At 50.2% G+C, this 13,816-nt stretch overlaps 1 protein-coding gene across 3 annotated transcripts in view; it reads right to left on the bottom strand.

Moving 5' to 3' along the window:
• CABP1 (calcium binding protein 1) overlaps window positions 1-13,816 on the bottom strand; it is a 30,652-nt gene that overhangs the window by 15,543 nt on the left and 1,293 nt on the right. For 2 of the 3 annotated variants that reach the window (XM_047827064.1, XM_047827065.1), the window contains exon 1: window positions 4,626-5,273. In XM_047827064.1, coding sequence (XP_047683020.1) covers window positions 4,626-5,273 — 648 coding nt within the window. Of the gene's footprint in view, window positions 1-4,625; window positions 5,274-6,888; window positions 7,047-13,816 lie in introns of those variants that run through there. The other variant, XM_047827066.1, reaches the window with a different exon arrangement.

Genomic DNA, 13,816 nt, shown 5'->3' with positions numbered 1-13,816 from the left:
ACAGCCCCCATTTGTCAACCTTGGAATATGCCTGTCCTTGGAAACAGGAGACGGGAAATGGCAAAAACAGGCCCCTATGGAAAAAGTCATGCACTTTGAAGAAATCCCATCCTTCTTCAGGGGGAAGGATGCTGCTAGCTTGAGGCTTAAGGCAGCAAGGGATTCAGGGATTCTAACTCAGAGCTTGCTTAAGCTATTTTGGGCTGGACAGGTCAGGTTATGGTGGTCCTGAGTGACCATAGGATAACTGGTGATCTAGAGGGAGCAGGTGGCTTGACCTTTAGGAGAAATTTTTTAAAAGGATCGGGGCACCCGGGTGGCTCAGTCGGTTGAGCGTCCGCCTTCAGCTCAGGTCATGATCTCACAGCTCCTGAGTTGGAGCCCGCATCGCATCAGGCTCTGTGCTGACAGCCCTGAGCCTGGAGCCTGCTTTGGATTCTGTCTCTCTCTCTCTCTCTCTCTCTCTCTCTCTGCTCCCTCCCCGACTCGCTCTGTCTCTCTCTGTCTCTCAAAAATAGATAAAAACATTAAAAAAAAAATAAAAGGATCGAACAGTGGGGGCTTCTCTAAGGAGCATATCATGTGGCCCCACCTTCCCATCCCTCTTCACTGGGACAGCAGCCCCTGGGCCTCCAGAAGCCTACACTTTGAGTTCTGGAATGGAATAATAGGATCAGAGGGATGAGAAGGATAAACCCTTTGCTGATTATTCCTGATTAGGAGGGAGGCTGGCCTCTAGCCCTGATCAGTTCTATCACCAGCATTTGAGCTTGGATGACAGCCCGGTGCGAACACACTCAGGGAAAGCTGGGTCATAACCTAAGAGGTGCTTTGTGGATGTTTCTGACAAATAGGAAACACACTTATGTGACTCCCCACCGAACTGGCATGGAGCAGCACAGGCAGGTTCTTCAGAGATCACAGCCCTGCCATTTACTTACTGTTTGACCTTTGGACAAGCCACTCCCCTCTCTCCAGCCTGTTTCCTCATCTCTAAAATGGGGGTGGGTGGAGTGGGGGGGGTGGATAATGCCAATCTTCACAGACTGCTGTGAAGATAAGATCATGAGAAGATACTTTGGCAAATGTTTAGCGAGCTCCTGACGGAGGTCTCAGGCCACTCTTGTTGTTTCCCCAAAACAGCTAAAGGCCAAAGCGGATGTCCTGGAGGACTGTATAGGATTGATATTAACCCCAAGCTGACCTCCTCTTTCATTTTCCCCAGGCCCCCGATGAAAGGCAAGAGGGTATCCCAGCCCTCCGAGAGAGCAGTAGGGAGAGACTGGGCAGGGCAGGAATGAACAAAATACACAGCCCTCATCCTAGGAACACAGACCTAGTACGATTGAATCTATTAGGACCCAAGCTTCCATATAGTCTCCCTCCCTCATCTGAACTATAGGAACTAAGAAACCTCTGCAGACCAGAGGCTAGAGATACTGGTCATTTGCTCATTAGATATGGTGATCATGTTATGTGCAAAGCAGTTTGGGAATTGGGCTAATCTAGTCAAATCAGAAGAGATGTCTCTATGGGTAGAAAAAGGGAAAAGATGGAACAGAGCTGTGGGTTTTATACACAGTTGCCTCCTCTACAAGGGGTGTTTCTTCCTCAGCTTAGACTAAGGAGCAGAAAAAAAAAACCAAACCAAAACAAAACAAAACAAAAACGTTCTTAAAATAGTTTTACAAAACCCAATGCCAAGAGTTGCCCCAAATCATGCCTATTCTGAGTTAATGTCTCATGCCGCATCTCTCTAGGCAGCTGGGTAGCATGTCCTCAGCTGGCCACAAAGAGGGTACTTGGGAAGCTCTCTTGTCATTCAGCTCATTTAATGGCCTTTCTTGCCCTGCTCAGAGACAGCTTTCAAAGTATCTTACACAGGCCCACATTCAGATAGTTACTCTATTAACAATAACATTAATGAAGGCTGCCCTTTTTTCCCAGCACCTACTCAAGCCAGGCATTTTGACATCCTTAATCTTGTGTGACCCTCATTAATAGCTCTGCAAGGTAGTTTTTGTCAGTGTCATTTCTGGAGGAAGAAACCCAGACCAGAGGGAGAGAATAACAGACCCAAGGTCACAGCAATGGGAAGTGACCGACTTGGGACTGCAATTTGCAACTCTTCTTTCTCCCACACCACCATTCCCTGGCTTCACCTCAAAACCACATCATCTCCTTGCAGGCAGTCAGGCAGCTCTAGGAGGTCACTGAAGCATCCTGATTCCTGTTCCCCCTAATGTAGGAGTCTAGCTTGGTCCTTTCAGTGTCACTTTGAGCCCTGGCTCTCCCTGACTCTATTGCAAATGGAAAGAAGAAGGTCCGGGACAGCACTTAGCAGTTAATCAACAATAGCAATAATAACTAATATCGATAGTGCCCTTGCTCTGAACCATGCACTCGGCCAAGATCTGTACACATCTATCTCCATGTTCCATCTAACTCCCCCGAAATCCAGTGAAGTACTATGATTTCCCCCAGTTCTGCAGGTAAAGAAACAGAGGCTTTAACAAGGTTACACAATTTGCTTAAGGTTAAAAACAATAACAGAACTTGGGAGACGTGAGAAATAGACCTCCCCAGGACTATGTTTTGCCCTAAACAGATTCTATCAGAATGTTTTTGTATTCAGAATCCCATTTCCCTTCTCTTGGTCCTGGCCCTGTCTCTAAGGACAGAAATCTCAAAGCAAAGAAAAGTAAAGAAGACTGGAGACCCTGACACAAAAGTCCCAGGCTGGGTTCCGTTGTTATTGCTGTTGTTGTTCAAGCAGATGTCTGAGAGCTGTCAGCAGGAAGCCCGCACTGAATGTGCTGAGCTTTAGAGAAAAAGTCCGCAGCTCCAGAGGCAAGAGCTCCCACACGGAGGTCGTAAATATTTGATGGGACCTTCCAGCCCTTCCTGACTCAGGTGACCCTGGTGACATTTCAGAACACTGGGCTGGAGACTATTAATGACTAAGAACGTAGAAGGAGGATGGAAAGCAGGCAGCTGAAATGCTCTGAGCTCCCAAAGGGCCCATGAAGGCAAATTCTGGAAGACTGGAAAAAGAAAAGACTCTTTTTCTAGGAACGAAGGCCAGAAAATGTGTGCTTCCGGGCCCGTGACCTACCCCTCCACACTGCTAGATGGTGAGCTCCCAAACAGCCAGCACCGCAGCTATCTTGTCCGCTGTTGGCTCCCTGGTCCCAGCAAATGCTGGGGCAAAGTAGATGTCCCCAAATATCGGATAAATGTTTGAATAGATGTCACTGACTCCACAGCCCAGACCCACTCCACCTCAACATGTCGCTGCACTAACTCTCAAAGCCCTGCATCCAAATCTCTACTCTGGAGAACTGCTTCCAGCTAACTCGGCTAACGAGGGCTCCCCACAGGAACAAAGCCACACACTGCTGCCCTATCACACCACACAGCAGCCCCGCGCAACCCGAATCCACGTGCAGCTGCCTTCATGTCAGACCTCCGCCGGCATCAGCCACCACGGAGTAGTGTTTTGAAAAGGAATGTGCAGATCTGAAGCAGAACACACACGGCCTCCGTGGAATTCGGATCCAGCATGGCAAGCCAGGAGCTTGAAACGGCTTCTCTACACTACATCCTAGCACAGAAACACTCAGGGCCCCTCTTCCTCCAGACACCATGCAGACTCTCCCATCAGACCTCTGCATTACACCCCTCCTCGGCTGCCGCAGAACTGCCTCAACGCTGTGCCAATGAGTTTGAATTAATTATGGACTCAGCACTAGAGGAAACCCTGGCTTTGCGCAGGAGTTCACAGTTCCCTTCTGAGAACCTCTCTCCCCAGCAGCACATCCCAAACTGTAGACCTAGATTAGGGCACGGATGCTCAGCTGCCAATGACCCTTGACAGAAAGGCCTAGAGGAAACCAGAGTAGCCACTGGTGACCCCCTAGTGACCTTCCTGACCCTAGAATGCACATCAACTCAGGCCAGGGTGTTATTCCACGTTCTACAACTTGACAGCTGCCCACCCGCCATCCTAGTGACATCCCTGGAGTGACAACTTCTTAAATCTCCCCAAAGTTCTGATGTGAGCCATAGCTCTGTGTAGCCCCTCTATGCCCACCCAGACCCTTCTCTTTTCTCATATTTTTCAGTCTCCATCTAGCTCTCCAAACTTTTCCCAGGTCTCTGGGGCCACGACAGCTCATGACTAGTGTCTTCCATCCCCAAGCAAGGCTGTGTGCCCCCGCGGTAGCCATTCTTGACTCCCAGACTCCAAACCCTTTGCTCCCTTGGGTGGCTCACTGGCAGTCTTGGCTGGAGACCGGAGTTGGCGCCACCTGCTCAGAGCGCCCCTCCGGACCCCTGCAAAAATCTCCAGACGGTTTGTGGCGGTCGTTCCCTTCCAGGACTGGCCTATTCTGGCAGGTGGAGGGCGGCGAGGCGCTGGTGCCTCGCCCAGAAGAGGCCCGGAGCGTGGACAGCGCACAGGGTGCTGAATCAGGCACGGGGGAGGCGGAGTGCCGGCCAGGGCGCAGGGCTGCGGAAGGACTACGGGGAGCGTGACTGGGGGGCCGCGGGCAGCGGGCGCGCGCAGCCGCGGCAGGGTCCCGAGCGCCTTTCCCGGGAGCGCGGACGGGAGGCGCGGCCCTTACCTGGCCGAAGGCGGAGCTGAGCATGGGGCGCAGCTGGTGGAGGAACGGGTCTGCCTCGGACGCGGCGGCTGGAGCTGAGTCCCCGCGACCCGGGACTCGCAGCGAGCCCCGGAGGCCGAGCGCCGGGGACAGCCCCCGTTCCTCCCCATCCCGCCCGCGGGCCGGCGGCAGCGGCGACGGCGGCGAAGGTCGGGACGCCGCGGTCGGCAGCGCCTCCCGGGGCCTGCAGTGCGCCTGGGGGAGCCCGCGCCTGCTCCCCCGCGCGCCCTCCTCTCGCGGCGCCGGCCGGCACAGGGGCCTCCGCGAACTGGGGTCCCCGGACGGCGGCGGCGTGCCCGGGCCGGTGCCGGGCAGCCGGCGGCCGGGCAGCCCTGGCTCCCGGGCAGGGCCGTGGCGGGGAACCCGGCTGCCCCCGCTGGCCGCCGCCGCCTTCAGCAGCGATGTCTTGGACTCGCTTTTGGCGATGTGCGAGCTCATCGCGGCGGGGCCCGCGCTCGCATGGCCCGGCGGGGGCGGCGCGGTGCGGCGCGGCGCGGGGCCCCCGGCGGGCAGAGAGCGGGGCGCCCGGCGGGAGCCAAGCCCGAGGACGCGCTGGAGGCGGGCGCCGTCCCCCGGCCGCTTAAATGCGGCCCCGTCGCCGCCGCCCATGTGACAGCGCAGCCTCTACGCCCGGAGCCCCGAGCTTCCCGGCGGCTGGCGGTGCGGATCTGGGGGGGCTGCCGGCTGTCCCCGGAGAGCCCACCCCCGGCTCCTCGGCGGCCCAGGTACCGCCGCGCCCCGCCCCTTTCCCCGCCCCGCGCTCGTGGAGCCCCGCTTCCGGGCGGCCTCTGGCGGCGGAGGGGGCACTGCGGCGCGGCGCCGGGAGCGCTAGGGAAGGGGTTCGGCGAATGGCCCCAAAGATGCCCAGACCTTGGTAGGCGGCAGTGCCTCTTATCGCGCCCGGAGGCTCCCACAGTGACCCGGAACCGCTGGAACTTCCAGAAATGCAGGCGGGGTGCACTCCCCAGGGGGTACAACTTTGGAAACGAGGAGAGAGAGGTGCCATGAACTGGAGACCCAAGAAGGGTGAAGGCACTCCAGGACAGCACTGTGTAAACAGACACCGGAGCCAGAATGGCGTGGAAGGACACCGCTGAAAGGAGCGTCTATGGGGCGCTTCATCCACTCCAGTACCACGGAGTGTGACCAGGATGACCCTGGTAAATCAGCCAGAGAGTTTTCAGTTGTCAAAGCAGAAGAGAAGCCAGGTGGCATCAGTGTAACCTGGACTTTGCAGGGCCTGGTGATGATGAAATCTCAGGTAGGAGCCATTTGCTACCCCTCCAGCTGTTGCCCCCCTCCCCCTTGCCTTCGTGTCTTTCCAGATGTTAGAGAAATTCCTGCTCTTGGCGGGCAGCCAGGGAGTCACAAAGGCCTGGTTTGAATCTCAGATCCCAGCTCTGCCACTTACCATCTGGGTAACTTGGACAAGTGTCATCAACCTCTTGGACCTTGTTTTTTGTTTTTTTTTCCCCTCTCTCTCTTCTCTAAAATGCAGGTAAATGATCATAACCAACTCCTCGGTAACATCCAATGATGCCATGCACATAAAAGGCCTGGCCGAGGGCTTAGAATATGGCCCACGTGCAGTTAACCTAGTTCCCTTCCCTCTACACCTTATGAAGCCCCATCTCCCACTCTTGTTTAGTAATGGGATACTTGAGATTTGAAGGGAAGGGGTGGGATGGGAACCTCCCAGGATCTCCCTGTTCTGGTCTCTGGCCCTGATGCCATCCATGCATGAGAATTGGGCACATCTGATCACTGCTCAGCCTCAAGAGAAGGATAGATGGACAGACTACGAATATGTTACACTTCACTCATGCCAAGGGTTCACCCTACTCTGCACTGCCTGCTTCTTTGACATACCCATATGCAAGGAATTAAGAAAAAAACAAACAGAATGGGCAGGAAAAAGCAACAGCCAGAGGCCAAAGTGAACAAGGAAAGTGTGGCAAATTGTTCCCCAGCTCACCTACGAGGGACTGAATTGGCATATCAAAGCCACTCGGGCTCCTAAAGCACAAATACTGAGGCGAGCTGGGGTCCAGTAGCCCAGGAGCCTTATTGCATCATCCACTCAGATATGAAGGGCATAAAGGGCCCACCCTCTCACAGTTTGGGACCAATCAATGTCTCACCTGTTCCAGCCCTCAGAATAATCGGTGTTCAGCAGGATTAACAGCAAGTGCACACTGTGCATAAATCACAGGAGATAAAATACCTTATCAGGGTCCCTTAGTTGCTGATGAGAGGCAACGAAGGGTATTCGGAATCCCTGCTGTGCCGCTCTTGGTCATCTTTCCGAAATTCCCAAATTTGCTGGCCAACACCTCTGTCCACAACCGATTTCTGGAAAAGTGAGGGACCTGGTTGCATCACCTATGATATTAGAGTAAATAAAAGCAATCAAGATTATGTTCATGGAGCCAGTGGATAAAACACTTGCACTCAGATCCTGGGGAATCCTGGATATATGCCAAGGTTCCATTTCATTTGTAAAATTTGCTGATTTGTTCGTTCACTTAAAGATTTCTAGAACCGGGCACTGTGCTAGGCACCTGATATACCAAGATTCATCCACGTAGTCAACAAACACTTGAGTGCCTGTTATTTGCCGGGCACTGTTCTAGGTATCAGAGACACGGTGCTAAACAAAACAGTCTCTATCCTCAGTGACAAGTGAACCATAGAAATGCATGGAAAGTTGATGGTGACACACTGGTGGCATTTAGTGCTGTGAAAAGAAATAAAGCAGGTAGGAGAGGAGGGCTTAATGGAGGAGGTTCTCTCGGACAGTGATTACGGGGGACCTCTCTGAGGTGGGGACATTTGAGCAGGGACCACAAGGAAGTAAGGGAGCAAGCCACATATATACCCAGGGGAAGAGCTTTCCTGGCAGAGGGGAGATGATTCAAAAGTCCCAGGGAGAGAACAGCTTGGCATGTTCGAGAAGAAGCAAAGAGGCAAATGGAGCTGGAGTGAACAAGGGGGAGGGTGGTACAGGTGAAATTAGAGAGAAAGGGCCAGACAGCCAAGGACTCTGGGTTTTTTCTAAGTGTGAAGGGAAGCCAGCAGGCCTGCAGGCTTGTGGTAGAGGAGGGGCATGTGGTTTTTTACATTGTTATAAAGGATCATTGGCTGCTTCGTGGCAGGTCCCCTGTTGGACGGCAGTCTGGCAACATGGATCCAGTCAGGTGCTGTCACGCGGAACAGGTGGGAGAAGGTGGCGGTTTAGCTAGAGTGATTGGGGGCAAGGGGTGAGCAGCAGTCAGATTTGGGAGATATTTAAAGAATGACGGTAAGATTCAGTCCCTGCTCTCAAGGAATTCACAGGAAAATCAAGAGAGAATGAAAGCCACTATAATGTAATGGGAAACAGGCAATAAGGGAAAGACAGGCTGGGTTAAGCAGCACCTTCAGGGGGGGTTGGGGAAGGCGTTGGAGAAGGTGACATTTGAGCCGTGTTTGGAGAAGTGAAATTCCACCAGATGTAAAAGGAAGGTCATTCCAGGCAGGGGGAACAGCTTACGTGAAGCCTTGGGAGCATGAGGCTGCACGGTGTGTTTTGGAATCATTTGGCGGGTGGGGGGGAGGGTGGGGGACGAGGAAGATAGCCCAGAAAAGTGGTTGGAACAAGACTGGGAAGGAATTTGAATGTGACATCATTCAGGAGCAAGTCCTTTATTCTATCAACAGTAGAGAGGCCTGGAAGGTTTTACAAGTAGGTACCAGACACAGGCAGAACTGTGTTCTGATGCATTATGGAGTAGACTGGAAGGACATTAGGAAATGCGGTTCATTCGTTTCACAAAAATGAGCAAGTGCCCACCATGTACACTACGCATCAGGAAGTGAGCAGTAAACAAATGACCATCCTGCCTTTCTTTATGGATTTTAGGTCTGGTGGGGAGGTAATAAGAACTAAATGTAGCGGGGCGCCTGGGTGGCTCAGTCGGTTGAGCATCCAACTTCAGCTCAGGTCATGATCTCACAGTTTGTGGGTTCGAGCCCCACATCGGGCTGTGTACTGACAGCTCAGAGCCTGGAGCCTGCTTTGGGTTCTGTCTCTCTCTCTCTCTCTCTCTCTCTCTCTCTGCCATTCCCTGCTCACACTCTGTCTCTCTCTCAAATAAACATAAAAATAAAAGAGGACTAAATGTAGAGGCTGGGACAGATTCAGGAAATATTTCAGAAGTACCATCATAAAGACAGGGAAAGTTCTGCATGTGGAAAATGAGAATGGCTTGCCTTTCTGATTGTGAGATATAATGGGAATATAGTTACTGCAAAGGATCCTGCCATGTGGAAATAATTTGTAAATAATCCATATGGATTATATATATACATATATACCCTTTATAGCTTTAAGAGCATTTCCACATAAAATTTCTCACTTGCCCTTAAGTGTTTTACAGATTGTAATTATTAAATAATTATATGTTGTAATATCATTTGACTCTATAACCCTTGGCCAAAGTTCTGCAAAAGGATAGCTGTTTTGGAGCACTGGAAAAACATCCTAGCATATGAGGGCAGTTAAATAGGGATAATACGTTCGAGACCATGGCACCAGTCTAGAGAGAAAAGTGTGTGTGTAGCTGTCTGTATGTCTTAATTTCTAAGAGAATCCATTCAGAAGGAGTCAGGCAGGGTGAAAGGCAAAATTCTTTTCTTTTTTTAGTTTTTTAACGTTTATTTATTTCTGAGAGAGCACGAGGAGGGAGGGGCAGAGAGAGAGGGAGACACAGAATCTGAAGCAGTCTCTAGGCTCTGAGCTGTCAGCACAGAGCCCAATGTGGGGCTCAAACTCACGAACTGTGAGATCATGACCTGAGCTCAAGTCGGTTGCTTAACCGACTGAGCCACCCAGGCGCCCCAGGGCAAAATTCTTAAAAATGTACCTGGGTCTCTCATTTAACACCTGTCACTCTGATAACGTCATGTCCCTGTAGCAAACTCCTCTAAAAAAACTGTACTTTCCTGACCAGGATGGTGTGTCATATTTAGAGTCTAGAAAAAGGCTGTGGAGCCTTTGCACAGTGGTGCTTAAATTAATTCTCCATGACGTTTCCCGTCTAGCTCACTCCTTTCTGCTGTTTTCAGAATCAGATTCCGCACTTAATCTCTCCCTTGTTTTCAGATGACAAAATCTCTCTGTTAGGTTTCAGAAAGCTGGGATTACAAAATGTTCTTATGGCTTTAAGTCCTCTGTGGTGATTGGAGAACTCAGGAAAGGATTGGATGAGATTTTGGTTTTTGGGTTTTGTTTTTTTTTTTTTGGTGGGGAAGGGGCAGTCAGTGGACTGAATAGGGGATTCCTTTGTGGAAATCTGCCTTTGGACCCAAATGTTCATCACTTAAGAGGATTCCAAGATTTTTAAAATAAAATGAAAAGAGATGTGGGTTACAGGCATATATGCATGTGCCAAAACCGCACTGTGCATGGAAGACTGCTCCGTGTACACATTATAACTCAATAAAAAGATAAATCAGACAAGCAAGACAGGCAGAGCAAAAATAATACTGACAAATAGAACCAAATACTGGTCTGTCTTAGGGATGTGAGTTGTGATTTTTCAAAATAATAGCAGCTAAACTCAGTCAGTAAGAGCCTCTGACGTGAGGCCAAGGTTGTCACGAGCTGATTCCTATGTAGGCCATTTGCTCGCCACGGTTTTGTGGGGGCAGTTGGTACCACTCATCCTACTAGCAAGTTCTGTATTTGTTTCCTGGTTTCAAGGGCAAAAGAGAGAGAAAGTATAGAGCAGGGAAATTCGGTCCCCTATGGATGACTGGTGAGGAGTTACCATCTTTTTTGTTATTATTATTGAAGTACAGTTACACCCTATGTTACAGTAGTTTCAGGTGTACGACGTAGGGATTTGACAACTCTATACGTTATGCGGGGCTCATCACCCGTGTAGCTGCCATCTGTCACCAGACAATGTCATTACAGTACCATTGTACTGTATTCCCTGTGCTGTGACTTAATTCATTCCACAACTGGTTACCATCTTCTTCTAAGAACAGCATATCGGATCTCCAAACGTTAGAACATATCATCACCATCAGTCTCATTCAGAATGCTCCTCGCTTTCCTTCTTTTTTTTTTTAATGTTTGAGAGAGAGAGAGAGAGAGTGAGCGAGCGCGAGTTGGGGAGGGAGACACAGAATGTGAAACAAGCTCCAGCCTCTGAGCTGTCAGCACAGAGCCTGATGCGGGGCTCGAACCCACAGACCGTTGGATCGTGACCTGAGCTGAAGTCGGACGCTCAACCGACTGAGCCACCCAGGCGCCCCTCACTTTCCTTCCTTAATCCAGAGCAGTTCTTAGCCTCTCTGAGATCTTGATTGGATGCAGGAGTGATCACTCCGCACTCCCACCCTCAATGCCTTACTCCTTTAATACAATACCACACACCCCTATACTCCATTGGTGGAGATATATACCATCAGTATACAACACACTGGAAGTTACCATTACATCCATGCAGTTTCCATTAGCTGAAATGCAACCCGTGTTCGGGTGACCTAACAACACTCCAGCCACATGGCCTCCTTTATTATCTGTCTCTCCCACTAGACTGTATGTTCCATGAAAGCAGAGACAGGCCTGATTTCGTCACTCCGGGATATCCAGCACTTAGCACAGGAACTGCCTGCCACATTACAGGTGTTCACCTAATACTTAGTGAAGGAGTAACAAATCAAAAGAAGCAAAGCATTGCTGTTTTTATAGAGATGAGTCTCCTGTGCTTGGACTCAGCGGAGGGGATGGAAATGGAATTGAAAGATGATTCTGCATGGTTTGGTTTTCCCTTTCAGACAGATCATTTCTGTTGTTCGTATATAGAACCTGGGTCCTGAGTGACCAGCCAGCACAAAAGTACATGTGACCTTTAAGGACCCGGCATGTTTTTGCCACAGGCAGGAGGGTTCTATGTTTTAATTGCCTGGAGGTTTCATCCAAAATCAGAGTCGGCCAACAGTGCAGTCTGTGAGCAGGGCGGTTACATCTGTGGCACTTGGAATTGTGCCCGGTCCCACACCGAGCAGACCTCCCCGGACCGCAAGGTTGGAAACAATGTGGGTTCAGCAAAGAAAGCTCACCTTGCTGCGGGGAATGGCCGGGCTACTCATAAAATTACCTGAAGTAAGACCCTCTCAACAGACATAAGTATGAGCAGAGGGATGGGAGGCACTGGGAGCTCACAGATGGAACTATTTACCAACTCATGTGGAAGTATTTCGGTATTTTAACAATTGAAAGGCACCACCAGCACCCATCAGCTGATTTCTGGTCCTGAGCATCAGCAGAACCATCCCTACCGCAGGATGTCTGAGAAGCCGCCTGCCTTCTCGGAAGCTGCCGTTTCCCAGTTTGCAGATGAGATGTACAGGCAACATCTTTGCCCGGACATCTAAACATTGCGGTTCTGGCCGGCAGGACCTTGACGGGAGGCCCCTCGCCTTACAGAGTTCTGAGATAATTTTCCTTTAGCGAGGCTGACATCACTGACCTAAAGGTGGGTTCTAGGCAACTGCCCTATCTGGAGAACAATCATTCATGCTGATAAATGAGTCACTGGGAGAGAGAGAAATTGAGACACCTTATGAAGCAGAGCTCTGCTCCCCCAGAACTGACACAGCCCTGTCCTGTCCCCGGGCTATGTGTAACCCAGCAACAAAGATGTATACCGGGACCAGGCTGGATGAGGAAGGTCTGGAGCTAAAACCACAAAGACGCTCAGCCTTTAATGGAGAAGGGCTTTTAGAAAAGATCTGGCAAATTCTCTGCCCTTTCAACTTCACTTTCTGTTCTCTTTTTATCTGCTTTCAGCATTTCCAATTAATCTTGGAATGAGAGCCCAAGGCAAGAAGCCAGTGGTGCCTGAGGAATGCTAAAGAGCAAACCGATCCAGGGAAACAAATGCCAGCAAGGGACCCCACAGCAAAGAGACAGACACTGTGAGCATCTCTCCCGTTACCATGAGGCTTGCGAGGCGTGTGCGCGGGTCTCCGCATTGGCACCATCTGCCAATTCCTCAGGAGGACAGAACAAACCAGCGAGGCATGAAGATTAGATTATGTAACGCTTGAGGATTGCTGTTTTCAAAGAGGAAACAAATGGAACGAATTGATTTGCTTGTTAGAGTCATGTCACTAAAGGAGACCCGTTCCCTCCTCCTCTGAGAGGACCTCATTAAAGAGGGACACGATTTCACAGATTCAGACCATGTGAGACCACAATTGACTCCATTCATAAGAGCAAGTCTAATTTCCAGAGTTGCACTGATAAATCCCACTCTGCTTGCCTGAAAAATGACTATTCAGCTACCTCCTAGGTACCAACATGGCAAGGAATTTAACTGTTGCCAGTGGCCAGCCACAAGATTCAGAACCTTTGAGCTTTGCCTGAACTGAACTCACTTGCTTCTGGGGGAGCAGTACCTAATTTTGAGACCGGTGGGGTCGTGTTTACTATTCAGAGCTCTAGACAGGTGCTTTGATAGAGTGGGGATGTGTTCTTAAAAATACACGCGTCAGTAACATTGTATGGTGACAGATGGTAAAACTCCACTCATCTTGGAGAGCACTGAGTAATGTATAGAATTGTTGAATCACTATGCGGTTGCACCTAAAACTAATATAACATTGCATATCAACTATACTTTGATAATAATTTCTTTTAAATACATGCATCGAGAAGGAAAATTCATTGCATGTCTAGGATTCTTTTGTCATGGCTGGGCTTCTCTCAAAATGCCCAGCACAATACTTTTTTATAGTATGGTCAGTAGAAGAATGAATGAATGAATGAATGACCCTGAACTTACTGCCATAGGTGCCATTCCCAAAGGTTTCATTTTCTTTTTTTTTTTTAATTTTTTTTTTAACGTTTTATTTATTTTTGAGACAGAGAGAGACAGAGCATGAACAGGGGAGGGGCAGAGAGAGAGGGAGACACAGAATCTGAAACAGGCTCCAGGCTCTGAGCTATCAGCACAGACCCCAACGTGGGGCTCGAACTCACGGACCGCGAGATCGTGACCTGAGCTGAAGTCGGACGCTCAACCGACCGAGCCACCTAGGCGCCCCTCATTTTCTTACTAAAATATTTAAACGTCTTACTAAAAGATTTAAACGTC

This window comes from Prionailurus viverrinus, chromosome D3 (genome assembly GCF_022837055.1).
Source record: "Prionailurus viverrinus isolate Anna chromosome D3, UM_Priviv_1.0, whole genome shotgun sequence".
NCBI classification, from domain to species: domain Eukaryota; kingdom Metazoa; phylum Chordata; class Mammalia; order Carnivora; family Felidae; genus Prionailurus; species Prionailurus viverrinus.
This window is presented reverse-complemented; position numbering and strand designations above follow the sequence as displayed.